Source organism: Nymphalis io, chromosome 1, assembly GCF_905147045.1.
Source record: "Nymphalis io chromosome 1, ilAglIoxx1.1, whole genome shotgun sequence".
Lineage (NCBI taxonomy): Eukaryota > Metazoa > Arthropoda > Insecta > Lepidoptera > Nymphalidae > Nymphalis > Nymphalis io.
The window spans coordinates 1,172,930-1,195,747 of NC_065888.1; the positions used below are offsets into that span (position 1 = coordinate 1,172,930).

Below are 22,818 nucleotides of genomic sequence, written 5' to 3' on the forward strand. Positions count from 1 at the left end.
CAAGAGGGCCCCTGATTTAATAGTTAGCTATATTCGTAAGCTCAAGAGATCATTGAAAATGAGTTCAAATTACAAACTATGTATATCGGTCACATATTATGTATATAGGTACGCTTATATTAAAACAAGTTGATAAAATGTGCACGTTAATATTTTGCTTATTTTATTTGTAAATCGAATAAAACACGTTTTGAATCTGAACTAAATTTATTGCGCAGGAAGTATTATCGAAAAAGATTTACTACGTTTTATTTATTACTACCACAAAATGAAATTGTGTTCGAATATGAAAAATGTTGTATTTGATATTGATATTCACGGATAACTATATTTCAATTACACAAACACATTTAGATATTTTCACTTCATATTAAGTAAACCCGAGTTTTATCGTTCATATGAAATTACATTTTATTCAACTAAACTCTTACAAACACTTTTAGATCGTCATTTTACGAGATAGACGATGGCTGGTGTTCGGCCAGCTTGTCCATGATAGGATAATCTCTATTAAATATTTCCATTCTAAGGTTATAATCCTGAAATAGCCTTGTATTATATTGCCATTTGCGTCTTATTTACCATTGTGGCTTTAACGTTTCTGAGTTTCTTTCGGAAGAGACGAGATGGCCCAGTGGTAAGAACGCGTGAATCTTAACCGATGATCGTGGGTTCAAGCCCGGGCTAGCACCACTAAATTTTCATGTGCTTAATTTGTGATTATAATTCATCTCGTGCTTTACGGTGAAGGAAAACATCGTGAGGAAACTTGCACGTGTCTAATTTCACTGAAATTCTGCCACATGTGTATTTCACCAACCCGCATTGGAGCAGCGTGGTGGAATAAGCTACAAACCTTCTCCTCAAAAAGAGGAGAGGAGGCCTTTAGCCTAGCAGTGGGACATTCACAGGCTGTTACGGTTACGGAGTTTCTTTCGCCGGTTCTACTCAGGTCTGAGTTGTTTATTTCCGACCCGGTGGTAGATTTATGACAATCAATAAGTAAGTGTAACGCTTCTATATTGAATAAATATTTTTGACTTTGACTAACGACAAAACATATTAAATATTAGACTAGTTAACAAAGATGTTACAAATTATTCCAAAAAGAGATATTGTAATTTTAAATGAGGTAATTAAAATTTTATCGTAATGCACGTTATGTTCTTTCTGTACTGGTATGATTTATACTTTTTAACTTTAAAAACATCAGTCGCATAGAACCCTGTTACCTACTTGTTATTATAAGAAACGATTTAAAAATATACAATTTATCGTATCTAATGGTGAAATACTATTTATTTTTACTAAATCTATGTCTAAATAACGATAATATTAATTGTTGATAAGTTGATAAATAATTTTAACTTTACTTGATACATTAAATTTAATGCACCGAACATATACAAACATTATGTTTTTGTTTATTTATCCTATTTGTATAATTTGTTTACAGTAAAATTGTAATTTTAAAAAAATGCCTTAAAGAATATTACCTTCGTCTACAAGTAGAAGTGGCTACGTAACAAAAACTTTACAAATTAATGCGAATGAAGCAAAATATGAAAGAATAGAATCCTAAAAACTTTCAATTGTCCTAGCCATGACGTACACATAGAGTTATGGTTGTTATGATGCGAAGATGCGCGTGCGTGTATTAAGTTTTTGGTTGTTCTATTAATGTTCAGCTTTAAAATGTAGTTATTGACCTGGAGAAATTGCTTATTTACTTCTTTTTGTGCTATATAATTATGACACTGGTTTTTCTTTTACTTGCTTTTATATCAGTTTTTGTTTTTTTTTTTTTATTTCATTATATTTTAATATGATACGGAACGGTGCGGCGCTCTCAACTAAATCAACATAATATAGAAGGAGCAAGCTGAAAATCAGCGCTGGGCATAGCACAGCACATAGCTGAGCTTGCAACCAATTGCGATACGGTCGTCAATGAAAAAGAGTGGTAAATTAGAAAAATGTGTCCAGTATGAATAATTTGTATCTCATAAAAATATGTATGTTTTTTCTTAAGAGTTACTTTGTAATGTACGACCTATCTGAAGCAATAAATTTTTATTATTATTATTATTATTATTATTATTATTAAATAAGTTTAATAGTTTATAGGTATATGTGTGAGTGGTGTGTACTCATGTTATTGATACACACACATATGTATATATATCAGAGCGTGTTAGTCTTTTTTATGGTGTAGTTATGCGGACGGGCAAATGGGACACCATCACGTAATTGGTCACCACCGCCCGTAGACATTGGCAATGTAAGAAATAATAACCATTCCTAAAATCGCCAATGCTCCACTAACCTTGGGAACGAAGATGTGATATCCCTTGTGCCTGTAGTTACACTAGCTTACACCCTTCAAAACTAAACACAACAATACTAATTATTACTGTTTAGCAGTAGAATATATGATGAGTGGGTGATTCCACCCATACGGGCGTGCACAACGCCCGTACAATTAGGAAGCCTAGCGGGTGCACCTGTTATTTCGGTAATAATATTATACATATATCGTGTTAGTTCACATCCCAAGCAACATATACATTATGTTTTGGGTACCCGAACTGTACCCAGTTAGTTGTAGTGTTAACAACACTGTAATTAATCTTGTTCATGGACGACGAACGTAATGAAACCGACACGTAATTTAGCAGCGAAGTGTATTGAAAACGAAGTCGATCTTTAAGAGCTTTAACAATTATTTTTCACGTATATCTTTACTTATTATTACTAAAAAATATTTAAGAAAAAAATACATTTTTCTTTTTTTTAAATAGGTTGCAAGTGTGTAAGGAACACTTACAGCTCAGTTGACTGCCTTGTTGATTTAGTGGCTAGATGGAGGGCCGCAGACCCTTTGGTTCTGGGTTTAAATCCCAGGTCGGACCAATAAAAAGTTATTGGATTTTTCTGTCAAAAATTCTCAATAGCAGGCCGGAGCTCTCTTGAGATTCATTAAATATAAGAACCGGACGAATAATAAATCCCTTGACGGGATAATAGTATGTCTTTGATTCTGAATTATCTTTTGTCTTTTGTTTTTAATAAATACTTTTTATTTTTCGGTATATATAATAGAGTTCGTAATAAGGTAATTCTTATGGTTTGATAATATAATTTAAGAATGAAAAAACCGCAATCAATTTAAATTATGTTGTTTCTGCTAAAATTATATCGATTTATTTCTATTTACAACCCTTATTTGAAATTCCAACTCGACGAATGAAACTTTCAAAGTTAATTAATTTTTTCTTGGAGCGTCCTTTGGTAGAAATTCTCGAACGTTTAAATGTTGATTGCTATTGCAGTTTGTTCAAAATTCAAGTTTTCTGTAATCGTTTACTTCAATTTCTGTTGTAGAATACTTTAAAATATTTTCCATTGGTACTGGCCGCCAATTACATTCAAGTTATAAAACTATAAGTATCGTACCGTTCATATGTATACAATATGTATATATATATTAACAGTACTATATTTTTTACAGCAGTAAGTAAAGACATGTATGTCGTCGCTGCATACGTCAATCAGGTCAGAATGAAGATCCTGTTAAGGTGTAAAAACATCTATATTCAATAGGATTTGGCAAGTCATGGCAAGGCACATTTAATTCATTTTCGAGTAATATGAACCTTGACCAAAACGAACACTTCACATCTTGTAATACTCTTGCTAGTGGTAAATGAATATAATCCCTTTTTAAACGAATACAACCCCTTTTTGAATGAATACAACCCTTCTTTTAAAGGAATACAACCCCTTTTTTAAATGAATAAAACCCTTTTTTTAAACGAATACAACCCCTTATATTAAATGAATACAACCCCTTATTTTCATCTCATCCATGCCCTGACTTCCTTTTTAGTTTCTGTCAGTTCCCCGATAGTGATGTTAAGAATCAAATACCGTCACATGCATCAGATATGGTGGACTATAATAATAATAGTCGTAAGATGACCACTTCTTTATTTTATGTAACATTTCTTATTATTACTGACATATATCATCTTAATTCTTCTATTACAACTGCCATATTGCCCCTGAACTGGAAACTACTTAAAATTATACCCATTCCTAAAAACACTAACGCACTAGTTATTTAGATTTTCGATCTATGTACATCAAATTACATTTCTTATAAAAATTCTAGAATGTTCTTGTTCATCAACATTAAAATCCGAATCCCATCTCAAGAATCGAGATGGCCCAGTGATCAGAACGCGTGAAACTTAACCAATGATCGTGCCTATATGTGTCTAATTTCACTGAAATTCTGGTTCATGTGTATTCCACCAACCCGCATTGGAGCAGCGTGGTAAAATAATAATGGAGAGAAGGTCTTAGCCCATCAGTGGGGCGTTCACAATCTGTTATTGTACTGTTCCATAGTATCTCTCATTGAAATTGTATAAATATATGTTACGCCACCTGCTCCCTTATTTGTCTTTTGTAGAATATTCTTTTCTGTATAGAATGTCTGATAGAAAGTAGTTTTTGAGAATAAGACCGCCTATTTGCACAGCTCTTTGAAGATTGCATACTTTGTAACATTACCTATATTTTATTTGATGTATAGTAAAGTATTTTATTATTGTTCCCCTCATGTGATATATGGGACGCAACTTTTTTTATAAAAAATAAATAAAAGATGCAAAATTATACAGTTTAGCTACTTAAATTCTACACGAAACCTAGTAGTACCTAAAGCTTTGTACATTTGTTAGATAATAAGGTTTGCTCAAAATCTAAATATATATACTTTATTCAAAAAGGCTCTATAGCACTTTTAAATGGCCATGTATTGAACTTTAATTATTTTCTTTATTATTGAATATAAACCCACATCGGTTCAATTTGTTGATTTTCTTGTTCTTGTAAGATAACCTTTTATATAATTTCATCTGTTAATATTTTGGTCTATTTATAGAAAATAATTTTAAGCCAGTCCCACTCGGGCGATTGAACTAAAATTTGCTTATACTTTGCAATTTTATTTTATTTAGTGGACTTTATTAATATCTTGTAATGTTGTATACAGTGTAAGATTCTAACGATACCCGATTCATCCAAATCTGTTCATGCATTTAAATGTTTTGGTGGAAAAAAGAAACTAACATACATAAAATACAAACATAAGTCCTGAAAGCATGACTCCGTAATTATGAAGTCATGACTAAAAATATTACTTATAAGGTAAAAGTCCGACAAACTTGAGGTATTAAAATACATGTAAGATTATTAAAATAAATATTTCTTTTGAATGAATAATATTTGGAGTTCTCATGAGTATTAATTAGAGTCAATATATAAAATCGTTTTTACGAAACGATTTCCTTTGAACAACTAAATTTTCCATTTTATATTATTTATTAATAATAATAATACTTTATTGTTATCCGTTACTTATACATATATTATAAAAAGTAGCCCAGACTCCTGAACTGGTGTTACCCATGCGTCAGAAGTCAGTTCCTTCCCATTAAATAATTACAAGTATTTAGTTTTTTATTATGAGAAAAATTAAAATCGATTAATCTTTGAAATAACATATTAGTTAGCCGATACAATAATAACATGATTGTATCGGACTTTTATATAATCATAAAAGATATAACAATGTAATTTACCTTAACGCAATTTTCCTTAAGTGGGTAACGTTCGAACATAATGTCTCAGACCTTGGAGTCGGGAGTTGATAATTTATAATTGTTATTTGTTAAATAGCTCGTCTCGCTATAATCGCAATCGCAATTTCCACGTATGGGCGGAAGTCACCGGATGACAAGGTGACAGCGGTATGTCGTTATTATCGCAGTAATATCATTTATGCACTGCTCCCGCAATAAGCGTGTAAGATCCTGTCGAATGGTTTCCTCTAAAGGCTACCTTTGGCTTGATGGAGTCTCAAGCATTAAAAAACCGTTTACCGAACTAATTTCGGTGTATGATGATGTCCTTCGGTCACGGCGGTCAATCTCAAGAAAGATAAGTCAATTGTGCAGAACATATGAAAGAGTGTTTGCGCAAATACAGGTGCACTCTCTATTCCTTCGCCCTCATAATGTGATGAAATGGCAAATCTGATACGACCGAAAAAAGTTTAGATGCGGATCCAACGGCTTTACGTGCTTTCCGAATGTACACATTTCCAACTTCTAGATTCCGGGCTACTACAGAACATTATTGGCCCAACCTGGGTCAACCGAGCACCTCGGGATCTGCCTTATATCTAGCCACTAGATCAACAAGGAAGTGAATTTCTATATTTATATTATGTATGTATCAAAAGGAACGAACCACAATAATGTTACGTCATGCATGCTAAAGGTCGCGTAGTTTCCGGTCTAAAAAATGTTCTCGATGCCTGACACCAATGTATGTGTATATGAAATATAGCAAAATCGAAGTCTTGTAAGTTGTTGAAGTATTTTATTTCGCCCTTACATTACTGCATTGGTATTATGTCAAAAATGACAAGTTTGAAGTTATTTCATTACCGTAATCGTTACGGAAATGCTGAATCTCTTTTCAATAAAGATTGTCAGTTTTAAAGATTGTCAATTTTTATTTATAATATAAGTTGGTGGACGAGAAGATGAAAGTGGTCACCATTGTTCATAGAAATTGGCGCCGTAAGAAATATTAACTATAAGAAATGGTTAATAAGGAATATCCTTGGATCCGAGTGGAAAACCATCAATATAAATGGGTAATATCGAAATTCTTGTAAGAAACTAAACATAAACCAAATTTTTAATGACTTTAGGAAAGTAGACAAGGTGATGGATTGTCTGATATTTCGTTAGTTTAAATCTTTACTACATACTACTGCTTACTAGACGTAACAGTTTTGTTATTTCCCACAGCCAAGTTACGGCAATCTGGAGAGGTTGCCATAACTTGGCTGTGGCTGTATGTATAGAGCGTACTTCACCATATTGCTGCGTGGTAGATACACATGTGTCAGATTTTCACCAGGGCGAGCATGCACGAATGCCCTTTATACTTAGAGCAATCTAGAGCTGAACCCGATACATTGCTTCAAGTTGCTGATATTTAGTATAGGTTTTGACGCATGGATGATTTCTTGTGACATATACTTAAATAAAAACTATATAGAAAATTGTAGTAACTAGCTTTATGTTAAAATATATTTACTCTTTTTAAATAAACATGTTAATTGACGTGGGAACATATAATATATATATTTTAGCGTTAGTGCATTCTTATAGTTGAACTACGAATGGTGTTCATTTCCGATCAGAGCCGGTATTTGTTTCGGATCCAATGTCATTCATTGACAGATCTCTCACGGTCCACTTAATTTGTTTGCATAGAATAATATGTTAATAAAAAATTAAAATTTAGTCGATCAAAAAAAATATCCGTTGATATAATTCATTTCTGTCACAATTTTTTTTTATTTTGTCCTTAACAAGAAGGTCATTTCAAGTTCATGATATGTTATTTTATATGTTTTAATTACCATCACAACGATATAAATATATATACAATTATATTATTTTATTATTGAGAGCTATTTTTATTTAAGGTTATTAAAATAACTGCATTATTTAAAATAACTATGTTTGGTTGGTATTTTGATGAAGATTAAATACGAAAACATTAAACTTTAGACACCGTATTCAGGTATTTTTAAAAGACGAATGTGTGCAAAAATCTGCTACGTTATAAAACGCCACGGAATTTCCAATCAAAGTAGCGACATAAAATAAAAAAAGTTTGCAAAATAAAAGTCGTATCACAATAAGCGGGTTACTTGTAACATTGTGTTACTCTTTATCAAAATAAATAAACATATTAGTCACTTGATTACTTATTACCGTTAATATCTAAACATTGTAGTTAAAACCTATTGTATAACTAGTAAATAGTTACTGAGATATTAAACAAAAATAGACGCAACGTATAAGAAATAAGTTATCAAGTTAAAACTAAAGTAACAGTCGGGACTGCTAGGCTAAACTTCCTCTCCTCATCTCATGCAGCTCATCACCACGATGAATAATAAACACCAATTAAGCACACGATCATCGGTTATGATTACGAAAAGTATAAAATTTAAAAAAGTATTTAGTTACTTCTTCCAAAATCCATTAAAAAAATAATTTTATCACATAAAATAAGGAACGTGGTTATACAGCCATTTCCACCGAAAGATAATATTATTTACAATACAATATTTTCTTAAAAAATCAAATCAACATCAAAACAAATCGTGTATTTCAATTGGTTGAGCGGGACTGGTTCAACATTGAGATACAGGATATCGCACCCTACAGGTACAGTTAAATAAAAGCTTGTCATATTTAGAAGACGTTTCAACTCAATGTTAACACCGAAATAAAATGTTAACAAAATAAGAACTAAAATTAAGTACACACCGGTAAAAAAACAGAGTAAACTTAAAATGAAACAGAATTAAATTATTAGATAATAAAATACAAGTAACTTACGGTTTTATCTAGAAGATAGCTCGCTGGGAAAATCAACGGGATATACGTAATCATGTATACCATCGAGGTCCAGTAGACCGTGATACTCGTCACCCCATAGTACTTTACCACAGCGTCCTGAATTATGCTGTATTGCAACCATTGCATCGAATTAGTGGCCGAGTAGAGAACGAATATGAACAAAACCAGCCATCTAATAGGAACAACATTATATTCAACCGTCGGCTTCTTAGACGGAGAATCAAGAACACCCCCCTTTTCCGCTACACCGTCCATCACGCTCCCGCATACTTCAAGATTCTTTGAATCCGTCATTTTTGTAAATATTTCTATATTATTGTCGTCGTGAAGAATATATTTCTTCAATGGCACATTAATTTACTAAGTCTACAAAAATACGTAAATCTTAATAATGTTATATATATATTTATTGTATGTAACGCTAAGCGTTTTCAGTTTAATATATAATATTATTGTCAATTTTCCGCGCGTTTTTTTAAAGCGCGGTGCTTGGTCTGTAAGCGTGAGAGACGCGCGGCCGCCCGCAGTCGACTGTTTTCAATTTTCCTCAATCACGGACCGAAGTGCTCCTTCGCACCCTCCGTGAACGATACTCTGATAAGCGATGAGACTAGACTAGTTGTTCTACTGTTATTAGTCATCTTGATATAGTGATGTAACGAATTATGCAAAGATATGTAATTATATCATTGACTTAATCTTAACCAATGATCGTGGATTCAGACCCAGGCAAGTACCACTGAATTTTCATGTGCTTAATTTGTGTTTATAATTCATCTCATGGTTTACGACGAAGGAAAATATCGTGAGGAAACCTGCGTGTGTCTTATTTCACTTAAATTCTGCCACATGTGTATTCCACCAACCCGCATTGGAGCAGCGTGGTGGAATAAGATCCAAAACCTTCTCCTCAAAAAAGGGAGAGGAGGCCTTAGGCCAGCAGTGGGACATTCACAGGCTGTTACTTTAATAAACTTCTAGTTATTATTATTACTTGTTATGTTATACATAAGTAATCACTTCTAACGATTTCCTTTCCAATTTAAATATGATAAAAGGTATATTTTTTTAAGGTTTGCAATTTACATAGATCCTGGCCAAACGGTTCGTCAATTGCAAATACTCTTAAACCCTTAAAAATTTAATTTTAATACGTAACAATTTATTTATTACAATTATAATTAAAGGGTGAAAAGCACATTTAACTACTTCAATCGACACAAATATATTATGTAAAGGTAACTTAACGCGGTGACTATTGTTAAATTTTGCATATAGTGATAGAATTTGAAACACGTGACGTCATATCCGATATACCTCCCCCGGTCTATTGAACAATTACAAAACAATGGTGAAACAGAAGTTACATCAGCCATTTATCAAATTTCATTTTTCATATTCACGCTACATACAAAAGTGAGATTTTTTTCATTAATAAGATTGAAAAAATGAGTGAGTATTGAAAACTATTTTATATTATATTTTCATGTAATCTATTTTAATAAATCGTTGAATATCCCATATTTCGTATTTTTGACAACATTTTAGGATCAATACTTACAGAGAAAAAAACAAAAATTCTCAAGAATTCATATCGTAATTTCATATTTGTATATTTTATAAATTATGAAAGATATATATGTGTGTTTCTCGTTACGAATCCATTAGTTTTTTTATACAATGTTTTATTTTGTTGTTTAATTTGCCTCCAAATTTAACCGCTCTAATTAAAATTTCCTTAGTTACTCAATACGTCCGTGACTGGATCACCTAACTCTATTTGGGTACCAATTTTAATCGTTCATTGACAATGACGGTCAGACATGAGAAGGATCCTATCATTTATCCGTTTTTTCATTATATACGCTACCTTAAAAATCATAATATATGAGAAAAAAATGTATAAACAGCCACGTAGACAAAATTTTATTCAACAATTAACGAAATAAAAAGTGTTAAATCAGAACCTCAAAATCAGAACTACACACGAGTAACGGTTCTTCGTCCATCTCTTTTTATTGTCCTTATTTACTAAATAGGTATGCAAATAGTAACAAAACGATTACAAAATTGTATATTTCGTAGATACGGCCTAAGTTTTGTCATTTTGGATTAAAAGCTGCGTCATATATGACATTTGTTCGTCATCATTATTATTATTTGTAGATTGAGGTATTTTCTCGATGCGAATATAAAAACAAATAAAGAGTCTAAAATTCAAACAATTAATCACTAGAAAGTTGAACAGTAGGTATATATTATGTTCCTTTTATATAATAAAGCGCAAAGGTGTCCTCGTGGATGATATATTTACATGTGAAAAAATTCCATCGGATGTTTGAATTTTTTTGTCCTGACGAAAGGCGGAGAGCCTGGAGCCTTGCGTGGACTCTGAAAGAGGACTATATCTAGCACTGGATTGCGATTAGCTGATGTTTGATTGATTGTTTTCCTTTACCACCGAGTACGAGAAAAATTATAAGCACTAATAAAAAAAAAAATTGTGGTTGCCAATTCACGTATACTAGCCACTGAGCCATATCGGCTTTTAAAAATAACACTTTCTGCCTTTCAATATATGCGTAATGTCAATTTTCAAGCCCTGTTCGACTGACATTCGTCTTAAACTGGCACCACTTGCATATTTGCTTACGATTAGTGTAACAACACTCCGAGTAGAGTGCGTGCAAGTGGCTCAAGATCAAGTTATTTGATGAATGCCTTGATAGTAAGCACTATCAAGGCGCTTCAAGACGTTTAAGTATCGTTTCTATGTGGATCTACGAACACCAATTAAAATAATTACTTAACGATAAGCACGTTCAGTTAAAGAGGAAAAAACATTTGTATTGAATGTACTATTATATTACTCGTACTTTGAAAAACCAATATTTATGACACTTCGTTGTTAAGATATGTTGTCCATACGGTTATTGTCTAATTATAAATCTTAACATTACATACATACCGCATATACTTTTTAAATTTTAAATATAATAATAATTACAACTGATATCGGGATCCGTAGGTTCTGTGCCTGTTACAAATATAAAATTATAATTTAAAAAAAAAAGTGTAATTTTTTAAAAATATATATGTAGGTGAATTGTTCCACATTATTGTGTACGTTACTAATAAATTAACGTCAAATAAATAAGCAGTGAAACAATATACACTTTATAACCTTGGACAAACAAAGCGCGCCTGTAACATGTAATTTTTAAAACAAAAAGGAAAGGATCAAAAGAAAACTCGGAAATGTCATTGTTTGGAAATCAAAACATCTTTAAACACGTTTTCAATTTAATCAAGGTATATAAATTCACACAAAACAATAGGATCCTTCAAAAGGCCTTAATTTAACGTTACGTAAAATATTTAAGTAAAAATATAGTCGTATGCTTACCGTATCTCATGAACGGCGACGAAACCTATTCAAAAAGGTGGGAGTTCCGTTTCGGTCTTTTGGGAGCCTATTTCATCAGCCAGAAACTAAAAAATGCATAACGAGGGTACGAACAGCGTTTTATTTTTGCTCGCAGAAAACATAGGCAATCGAGATCGAGATAATTAACAGATGTTAGCCCGCATAACTCTTGTACAATTATGAACAGTAGAGGTACTCTACTACAACCTACCTTTTATACAAACGCTATTGGCTTTCTATACCAAAGCTAATGGCAAGCTTATTTAAACAATTAATTCTAAGGATAAACGTTGTAAATTATTTTTATTTTAATTTGATACAATATGACTGTAGTTATAGAATAAAATACAATTATTTGAATATTATTTCCGGTTCCGCGTTATTTATTGAGAAATTGTGGTGATTATTTGATTATATTCATAGTGTAGTTTTTTTTATAGAATAGGAAAGCGGACGAGCATATGGGTACCTGATGGTTAGTGGTCACCAACGCCCATAGACCACCAACCTTGGGAACTAAGATGTTATGTCCCTTGTGCCTGTAATTAAACTGGCTCACTCACCCTTCAAACCGGAACATAACAAGACCAAGTACTGCTGTTTTGCGGTAGAATATAGAATGAGTTAGTGGTATCTACCCAGATGAGCTTGCACAAAGCTCTACCACCAGTAGTGTAACTGATTAAATAAAAAAATATCTTGTATATTGTCACAGGTACTAATTACTGGTGTACTTAATGCACAGTGTATATAAATAAAAATTAAAAATAGCAACTGTATAAATCACGACCGCGTGGAATTGTGGAAATAATAGCTAGCAGCATTTCTCTTTTGAAACGATTCTCTGGGCGAAAAATGAACCAGCTCTCCTGTTACCAGTGGAAGCAATAAGACGAGATGTTATATTTTTAATTTAAGTTTTTGCCCTATTCCGAGGTCCAAGCGTTTCAACTGCAAACGGAACAAATACCTAATAAAATATCTTGATATTACAATTGCTTTTACAAATTTTTCCCACATAGGACTCAAAATCAAATCAAAAATCTCACAAATTATATGTTATAGATTTTTTTTTTTTTTTATATTCGCCGGGAGGGTAAATGACTCTACTCCACCTGATGGTAAGTGGTAGTAGAGTCCAAACGCGACGACGGCCAGTACAGACGGGAAAAACGTTCTGCACTAGCCGCCTTCGCCTTGCCGGCCCGCAAGATGCCTCTTCACGCCTCGTTTGAAGGAACCCGGGTTGTAAGAGGAGGGGAACACGTGAGCTGGTAAGGAATATATATATATATATATATATAGGTAATATAAGGTTATAGATACGTGGCTATCTAGATCTTTAAAAATTTTGCTTTTGCTTCCTTCTAATTTAGATAAATTATAGGGCAAGTGCAAACATTCGACATTTTAAAAAATATAACGCACACGTTAAAGTTTAAAAACAAAAACACGACTACGTAAAAATCAAGTTTTGAAAAGTATGACGTCATTTTATAATTATTGAACCAAAGCACAACACATTTCAAAATAATATATTTTTTAAGTACACGACCTTATTTCCATATAGAGGGCACCATATTAAATTTAGAGATTACAAAGGCAGCGGTCAATAAAGACGCTTCTAACAACACTTCATTTGTCGAATTATGATAAGTAGTTTAAAAGTTATGGGAGAACAGATGGACATGCTTACATACATACAAACTGACTGAAATCATTCTTCTTATCATAAAAACATTATACACGCAATGTATTCTATTATATATAATAATTTGATTGCTTTACTCGCTTAATCGCTTATTCTCATCGCTATAAATTTATACAGACGAACATATATTTTACGCGCCTTGAATTTGCTCGGTTTTCACTTATTGTCATTTAAAGACATATGTCTACATATTTTGAATATAATAAAATAGTATTCATGTGAGAATATTTTTTTTTTAACTATCTAAATATAATTTAATATTAAAATTAAATAATTAATACAAACCAGCGGTTTAGTATGGACGCATGCAACATTAATTGTCTATTATTATTTTATGCAATGTTGAATGAATCGATAATATATTATGAATACGTTCATTTTTATAACATTAAAAAGGCGAAAAAAACTGTTAAAAAGAAAAAATCGTGAAACCTGCATATGACAGATGAAATTGTAAATAAATTGTCATGTAAAAACTTTGCCAAACAGCGGAACATTTATAGGCTGTTATTTACTATTCATAATATTAGCGTTATTAAAAAGTACGACAAGAAGACTGTCTAATGTTTAAACTGCATCAGAGACACGTAATTAAACTCTATGAAAAGTGGATAGCAGCGTTTTCAGCAAATTGCTGAGGTCGTTAGCTGAACAGCTGCCGCGGAACTTATGTCTCCATATAATTACGGGAATATATTGAAGAAAGTAGGGAGCGAACCTTGATATTGGCACATGTTTGAACGTGAACAAATAGATGTGACATTAATTTAACTTTTATTATGCTATCTCGAAAATTATCATATACATCAAAAAATATTACAAGTGCCTAACAAAAAAATCATAGCCAAGTTTCATATATATATTATTGCTAAAAAAAAATATTCCGTCGATATATTCCATTATGACTTAACATTGGTTACTAAAATAGTTTGTGTCAAATAAATCAACATTTCATGGCACTTCTCAAGTTACAATACTTGGAATATTTGGTAATAAATTAGAAGCAATAGTACCTTTAGCTGACAGCTGACAGCTGGCAGCCTCTATATCATATAATAATTAAGGGAGCATTAGAAACATATTACAACAAATACCGAATACTCAGTCAGTGCGAATTTGGACGGGAAAAGTCGAAAATTTATATTAACATTTAAGTTACACAATAGAGTTATAAAACGTATATATTTTCACTATGTGTAGAAATCCTTACCGCTTTATCCATCTCATGGTCTCTCCAAAAGTTGTCTGGTAGAGATAGCTTTCCTAGCGATAAGACCGTCGTAAATAATAAATTAATTTAATTATTATAAAACAATTTATTTCTGTTCTATAGCGGTGTTTTTTGCTGCTTTAAATGCAATGGAATTTCTATTTTTATTTGGGTCATACCGTACAAAGTTATAAATAATTTACAATCATTTACAATACATAAAAAAGCCGAGATGGCCCTGTGGTAAGAACGATACTGGTGGTAGGGCTTTGTGCAAGCCCGTCTGGGTAGGTACCACCCACTCACCAGACATTCTACCGCAAAACAGCGATACTTGATATTGTTGTGTTCCGGTTTGAAGGGTGAGTGAGCCAGTGTAATTACAGGCACAAGGGACATAAAATCTTAGTTCCCAAGGTTGGTGGCGCATTGGCTATGTAAGCGATGGTTGACATTTCTTACAATGCCAATGTCTAAGGGCGTTTGGTGACCACTTACCATCAGGTGGCCCATATGCTCGTCCACCTTCCTATTCTATAAAAAAAAAAAACGCGTGAATCTTAACCGATGATCGTGGGTTCAAACCCGGGCAAGCACCACTGAATTTTCATGTGCTTAATTTGTGATTATAATTCATCTCGTGCTTTACGGTGAAGGAAAACATCGTGAGGAAACCTGCATGTGTCTAATTTCACTGAAGTTCTGCCACATGTGAATTCTACCAACCCGCATTGGAGCAGCGTGGTGGAATAAGCTCCAAACCTTCTCCTCAAAAAGAGGAGAGGAGGCCTTTAGCCCAGCAGTGGGACATTCACAGGCTGTTACGTTTACAATACATACATCGCACCTATATAAGGTTATTTCATTTCGACACAAAACTTGGCGATGGTAATTAAATAATCCTAACAATAATTGCTTCTCACGAATCTTATACGAAATAATAAAAATACATACAAGATATTGACAGCAATAGTAAAATGTCAATACATTTTAAAAATATCAATTTTAATATCTATATATCTCCATCTTAGTGACACATGTTCAAAAGAGCTGACACTGAATTTCACACAGGGCTTTAAATTGAACCACGTAGACACTTTGAGCGCAATATATCATTTCCCTAACCACTGTCACGACCCTGGTACATACGCAACCGTACATCACTCTCGTCACTTCTCATTACAATGCTTTTGATAAAACATAACTGTATTTGAAAATATCACGTGAATCTTATATCGTGTATAAAAGAAATGTAAAATGTAATTACAAAAAAAAATCCAAGTTCCTGTTTCTTTGACAACATTTTATTGATTGACAAATTATAAATATACTTATTAATTATATCATATCCATCCTATTTATTTATGTTTAATAATTTAACACGTAAGTTTACAACGAGTTGCAGTGGCTAGAGCACACGAAATTGAACCAAGATTATGTGTATAAATCCGTGCAAGCACCACTGAATAAATTTACAAATGCTTACTTAGTGCTTTTTATGTAACTCGTACAGTTCGCTGCAAGCTGCAAACTTTCTCCTCGAAATAAAAAGGAGACCTTAGCCCAGCAGTGGGACGTTTACAGGCTATAAATGTCCTACTGTAACTGCTGTTTAAGTAAATATTTAATTTAGGCAACTACGCAACGCAATATGTTTGTTAAAATTTCTGCATATTTAATTGTAAGGGTTTTGAAAAGACTTGAAGGTAAAGCAACATAAATGGTAGACAATGGTAGAAAATAAGTTAATTCGCAGGCAGCAAATGAAATCGAGTCTATAAACGGAACATTCTCTGAAAACAGGAAATAGAGTTATCCAACTGTAGAGGGGAAAGAGGCCGCTACGTTAAGTTTCCATTGTAGCACTAAGCGGTTCGACAAACTTTTTGCGTATGCTGAAAATTTGTAAGTTTTCTTTTATATTATATTTCGGCATATTTTCTTGAAATGTATAAATATAAGTTTAACAAGCATCACATATAAGTTACCCGGTCACATTTAACGAACCGCATAAAAGTTATATGTGGCCGATATGAGTTTTTAGTAGCTTTCTTTATTGCATTGATATTCATTGTTTTATACGATTATTATATTGCTTATTGAACAAAAAGCAACACGATTATTATATAGTATGCGTGAATTAATCTCAAGCTCAGCGATTAAGGAATATATTGTGATGAAACTTGCTTCTGTCGGATGAAACTCCTAGTAAAATACAAGCACGTATCTACTGTGTATGAGGTGCTAGCTACCCGGTCCCGGCTTCGCACTGGTAGAATAATGATCTACAAACTTTTATATAATACATATCGATATTACTCTAGTAGATTACGTCATAAAACCCTTTAAGAGATTAGGCTTTTACTCAGCGTGGGAAATATGATGTAACTTAAAATTTTACTTTTTAAAATGTTTATATATCATTGTTAAATAAAATGTAAGCACTTAGTAAACGACTTATTCAAATTTTAAGGAAAACGAATCGACGATTAATTCAAGACGCTCCCCATTTGCGGAACAGCGGAAGAGACGGTGCACGATTGATTAAAATATTATAAAACATTCTGCTTCGCCTGTAAGCTTTTCCTTCGATCGTATGGATTTTAGTTACAAATGTTCGTGTATTCTCTGTGCAATATAGCACAAAATATACTTTATTCAAGTAGAATGTTCGAAAAGTCAGTGGAATCGTAGTTTGTGTACTGAATAATAAAAAAAAATGTTAATATTTAATCATGAGTAGTTTATGATGATTTTACGTTGTAGGCGACAAGGTAGGCATACATATTTACATATATAATTTTGAATTAATATATAATACTACATACATATTACCCCCAGGCTCGGGGTGGGAATCGAACCCGCAAACCCGGAGTGCAAAGCAGGGTCATCGCCAACTGCTCCAACGGGCTAGTTTAAATCAGTAAAAGACAATAAATCAATATAACGTTGAATTTATCTCCGTTCAGTAACAAACAAGTATATATATCCGATTAAATATTACTACATATAAAAATATACATGGTGAAATATTATTTACATTTTTCGTTCAACGTAGCGTAAGCTATTGAAAATCGGTTTACATAATCTTCGATGGAATTCTCGGCACATTAAATTTTCGACCGTCTCTTTACTAAAGGAAGTAAGCAAGATGTCAAAGTCATTTTATTTTTAGAATTTATGTTACCCTGGCTGAACCCAACGCTACGCTTGCGGTAAACTTGGATTATACGCGCCTGTTCCATATTTGGCAATATTGTTTAACGTACATGAACACCACTCTACTCTTTTAAGTGGTGAGTTACATTAAAGCTATAATTTAATTCGTTGCGTTAAAAATGCGAAATTAAATTTATATAATTGGGCTGATATTTTTGACATTAGCGCGTTAATATAATTGCGCGCCTTATGATATAAACTATGTAATCCGGACGCTCCCACAAAAAAAAAAATTCCAAATCAGTCTTATTAGCACCATGAGATTAGCACGTTAAAACCAACTCATTAAATTTGTAATGTTAATTCTTACGTTATATTTAATTGAAAAGCTTTAAAAAATATTCATAATAGTACAAAAGGCTGACTTTTATGCCTAAGGGCAATCTCCAGTCAATTTTTATGCAAATCAGGAACGTATTAAGGCAACACTAATTTGTAATAGTGTTCGATTAAGATAAAATTTAAATAATTGAAGAACCGATACAATAATTATGATACATAAATAATTTAAAATAATATTATAAATCATCACACACGATCTGCATTGCTATTCAGTGAGAACTCACTTTGCGTCTCACTTATGAAATGTCGAAAACTTACGTTGATACGCTATGATTATACGTAGTATACGAGTACACATAATGTTATAAAATATATAAGTCGCATATCACATTTTAACATTTCACGATCTTGTTCTCCGGTGCCTCATATTCGATCGTTGTTTAGTCTTTCATCTTACAGCTGCACAAATAACCCAAGGCAATTGGAACAAAAAATATTTATCAAATAAAACCTTTATTGTAATTCCGGCCTAAATGACGTCTTTATTCGCCTTTTAAGATAATGTGATAAAAATTATTTATTGAAGATAAATTTATTTTAAAACAAGTAATTTACAAAGGTATGCGACGTGTTATCTTGTTAAATTCTGACAGCAATAAGTACATTGTATGTTTAGAAATGTTTAGTTTCCTTATAAATTGTTGGGTCTCGGTATTAGAAGGTCATTTTATGGTTAAGGGACGGGTACAGTAACCTCCAAAACTATTTAACAAAGGAATATAATTTCAAACTTTGCCCAAAATTACTAATAAGACAATAGTAGAAGACTATCGTTGTTTGACAAAATAATAATTAGAAAGTAAAAAAAACGATAAATTAATTTAACACAATAAGTGTTCATCATTAAACATTTACCACGCAATAATGGAGTACACCACATTTTAATTTAGTATGTTCGTAGCGAACCCCTTCTATCACAACTAGATAGATCAATGGGATTATGTAATATTTATCTTTCAAATCCCAACTTCAGAGCTAACCAAAATTATATATAATATAGGTAAACATAATATAAAGAAGCGAAACTAGACAATATATTATAATAATTGTTAATATTATATATAAGAGCAACATAGTCACCCAAGTGACTCGGTACTTAAAATGAGAAAAAAAAATAAAAAAAACTTTTCATCATTAAAAATATAGCTATTGAATCTGGTCTTGACTCATAAAGTGAATCGAAATAATTATTCCTTATCAAAGAACGGTTACTTACTGCGTTACGGTTACTTACAATGATAAATTTAAACAAAATGTAGAAAAAAGTATAGAATTAAATAAACAACCTCATTTGTTCACAAACCAAAAGTACAAGAGTTCTAAATTGAAAAGCGTTATGCAATTCTTCCTCATATTGAAGATGCTACTTAAAGGTACATAGTAACCAACATTCCATACAAAATTCATTTCAACAACAAACAACAACATTCCGACCATATGAACTAAGATACTCCTGTATCTCTAACAATACTACCTTGTCACTCTTAAAACTGTACAGCAATATACATTATTGCTGTTTGTATTGAATGAGTGGCTGAAATCTACCTAGACGGATCTGATTCAGGGAATTCTGTAAGAAAATAGACATATCTTGAATACAAAGTATAAAAAACTCATTTTACGATCTCTCGACAAGTGTTGCCCGTTTTAAAAATAAAACTGATTTTAATATTACAATAATGAAATGACCTACTAAAGTATTTTAATAATATCATCAAATACTTTTATCAACGAGCGTACATGGAAACAGAACAATGTGAAATGATTAATTTCGCGGACATGTTGCGAGGTCCGGTGTCCGGCAATTTGATGAATTCTCTTTGTTATTAAAACAGTATTGATATAAGCGGATCAATAGGGTTTCCTTACAACATAAAATACAACCTTTTTGAAGTCCGAAATTAAAACAGGGGATGTAATTTTCTAAGTCGATTCCTTATATGAACTCAGTATCTTAGTATATATAATAGAATACCACCGGTTAGAAATATAGATTCTACCTAGAAAATCCGACAATGTGAAATAGATTGATAAACTTTAAGTAGATAATATCACAATGATGTCTTCACAAGTCTTTAATGCCGTACTAGTTTATCGTTATCGAATCGAATCGTTTCACGGCAAACAACAAAGTGCTATAATTCTGAATTATTTATATTTAAAATAAAAAAGAGAAAAATAATAAAATAAAAGTATTTTTTTCTTAGTCCTATTTTAATCGCGCCTAAATTTAGTATTAGTAATAATATAAATGATTATTTTAAAATGAAATATAATGCAGTTTTGTAAACAAAAACATTTTTCAACAATCTTTTCGATACATTATTATGAAGAAAATTCAATGTAGTATATTTCCAATAACAAAATTTGTAAGAAGGTCCGAATCTAGCTCCCCACGACGATTTAGCGAAAATACATTCCCATTTTATCTTTTCAATTTAAGTAACTCGATTTCAGTTGTATGAACATATCGGATAAAGGCAAGTCAAGCATAGTCGATGCTCCTTGAAATATTCAGATTCTGAAAGTCTCCTTAAAGCACTTATTTTTGATGTTCTAGTCTCGTTAGTATGTTATTCTGTAAGCTAGACAAGTTGCATATCAAAAGATGCTTTCGTTTATGGAAAAATATTTCAAAAAAATTTAAACGGAAAATTTTAAATTAACTATGTCTAATAATTAAATTGGGTTATCTCAACCAACTGGGAGCTGATTTGCACCCAACACACAAATTATCGTTAAAATCTTTTCACATTGCGACAAATTGTAATTTATGAAATGTACTATATAACTATATATATATAATATAGCCTATTACTACACAGAATTTCATCATTAACATGTTGTTTTAATTTGTTTACAGTTAACAAGGCGCCAGGTTAAAGGAGACCAGATTTTATAGCACAAGTGTGGGAAAGTGGAGCGGCAATATTATCACCAAAGCAGGAAAAGTGTCATGTTATACATTCACTTTACTTATTACTAAGGCGTATATTTTTAAGCCTACACGACTGATCTAAATGTCTGATAAGAAACATGCGATTTTACAAGACCGAAGCAACAGACAATCTTATCAGTACGCATCGGTAAGTATTATTTAATTTATTGTAATTTATTGTAAATAAGTTATTATTACTACAACAGAAGGTTGAATAAAAGAAAACCGTTATATTCAGAGAAAAGAATATTTTATTACAAACTGACACATTCCAAACTTATGTCAATACCATTTAAACTATGTGTTATTAGTCAGTGCAGGCAATAATCACATACATTAAAAAAACAAACAAAAGGAATATAAGAATCTTAAAAATAATCATTAAATGTTATAAATTAGAAAGAAAATACTCTTCAACTATTTTCAATAAATCCATTCGAGTATTATCAATATAAAATAACTAATAATAATGGTTCGGTAATAAATAAAACATAAATACACTCACCGTTTTATCCAGCAGCCAGCTAGCCGGAAATATCAAGGGCACGTACGTTATCATATAAACCATTGAAGTCCAAGACACAACATTGCTCGAAACACCATAGTACCTCACTATAATATCCGATATTATCGTAAACTGAGTCCACTGCAAGGAATTCGATGATGAATACAGCACGAATAATGCCAGCATCAACCATCGAATCCTGTAAACCGTGTAGGAATCCTTCACCTCCATTATTAGACCGTCCATAACACTCCCGGACACGTCATGCTTCACCGGGTGGTTCTCGTCTGAGAGGAACAGCTTCGAACTGATCGGCTCTGATGGATTATGGATCCCATTTGCTACGTTATCAGTCTTAGCTGTCATTTGTAAAACTTTGAAATCCTCGATAGTATTAATTTTATCACAAACGTTATCAACCGCCGTTTAAGTCTTATTGTTGCAATAAGACACTTGGTTCCTATAATCTATTTTAATCACTTTTATGTTGGTATTGGTCCCCAATTCACTTCGATCGTTAATACGTTTTAAATTACTTATCAATTTATCAGTCTTTTATTACGTCGATTTTGTTATATTACAAGGAACTTTTGTTTGAACTAATATACATATATGTTAATAAATTACAAGTAGCCCCTCCGTATCGTCTAAGTGTGATTGTTTTTACAGCTTGTCCGATTCTGCAATTCACGGCCGGCATTATTTACACATAGGTGATTTTATAGAAATATGTCTGTCTCTTTCTCACTTCTAGGCGTTATAACTGCACGTGTAAAATAACGTCACCATTTAACGGTGGATACAAATGAAATGAGTTACATAATAAAAACATTACTGGAACACATGGAAAAGTACGTGAATAATTAACGATTAATTTACCGGAGCTACCTTTACAAGTAGGTCGGGTTACGTCAGTAAGCTAATGTGATAAGGAAGATAATTAC

At 32.2% G+C, this 22,818-nt stretch overlaps 1 protein-coding gene across 2 annotated transcripts in view; it reads right to left on the minus strand.

Moving 5' to 3' along the window:
• The window catches only part of LOC126771252 (uncharacterized MFS-type transporter C09D4.1), a 53,954-nt gene extending 31,420 nt beyond the window's left edge, over positions 1-22,534 (minus strand). Inside the window, exon 1 of one of the 2 annotated variants that reach the window (XM_050491043.1) lies at positions 21,875-22,534. In XM_050491043.1, coding sequence (XP_050347000.1) covers positions 21,875-22,240 — 366 coding nt within the window. In that variant the 5' untranslated portion in view covers positions 22,241-22,534. Of the gene's footprint in view, positions 1-8,501; positions 9,116-21,874 lie in introns of those variants that run through there. The other variant, XM_050491051.1, reaches the window with a different exon arrangement.
• Between the last annotated feature and the right edge of the window lie 284 nt (positions 22,535-22,818).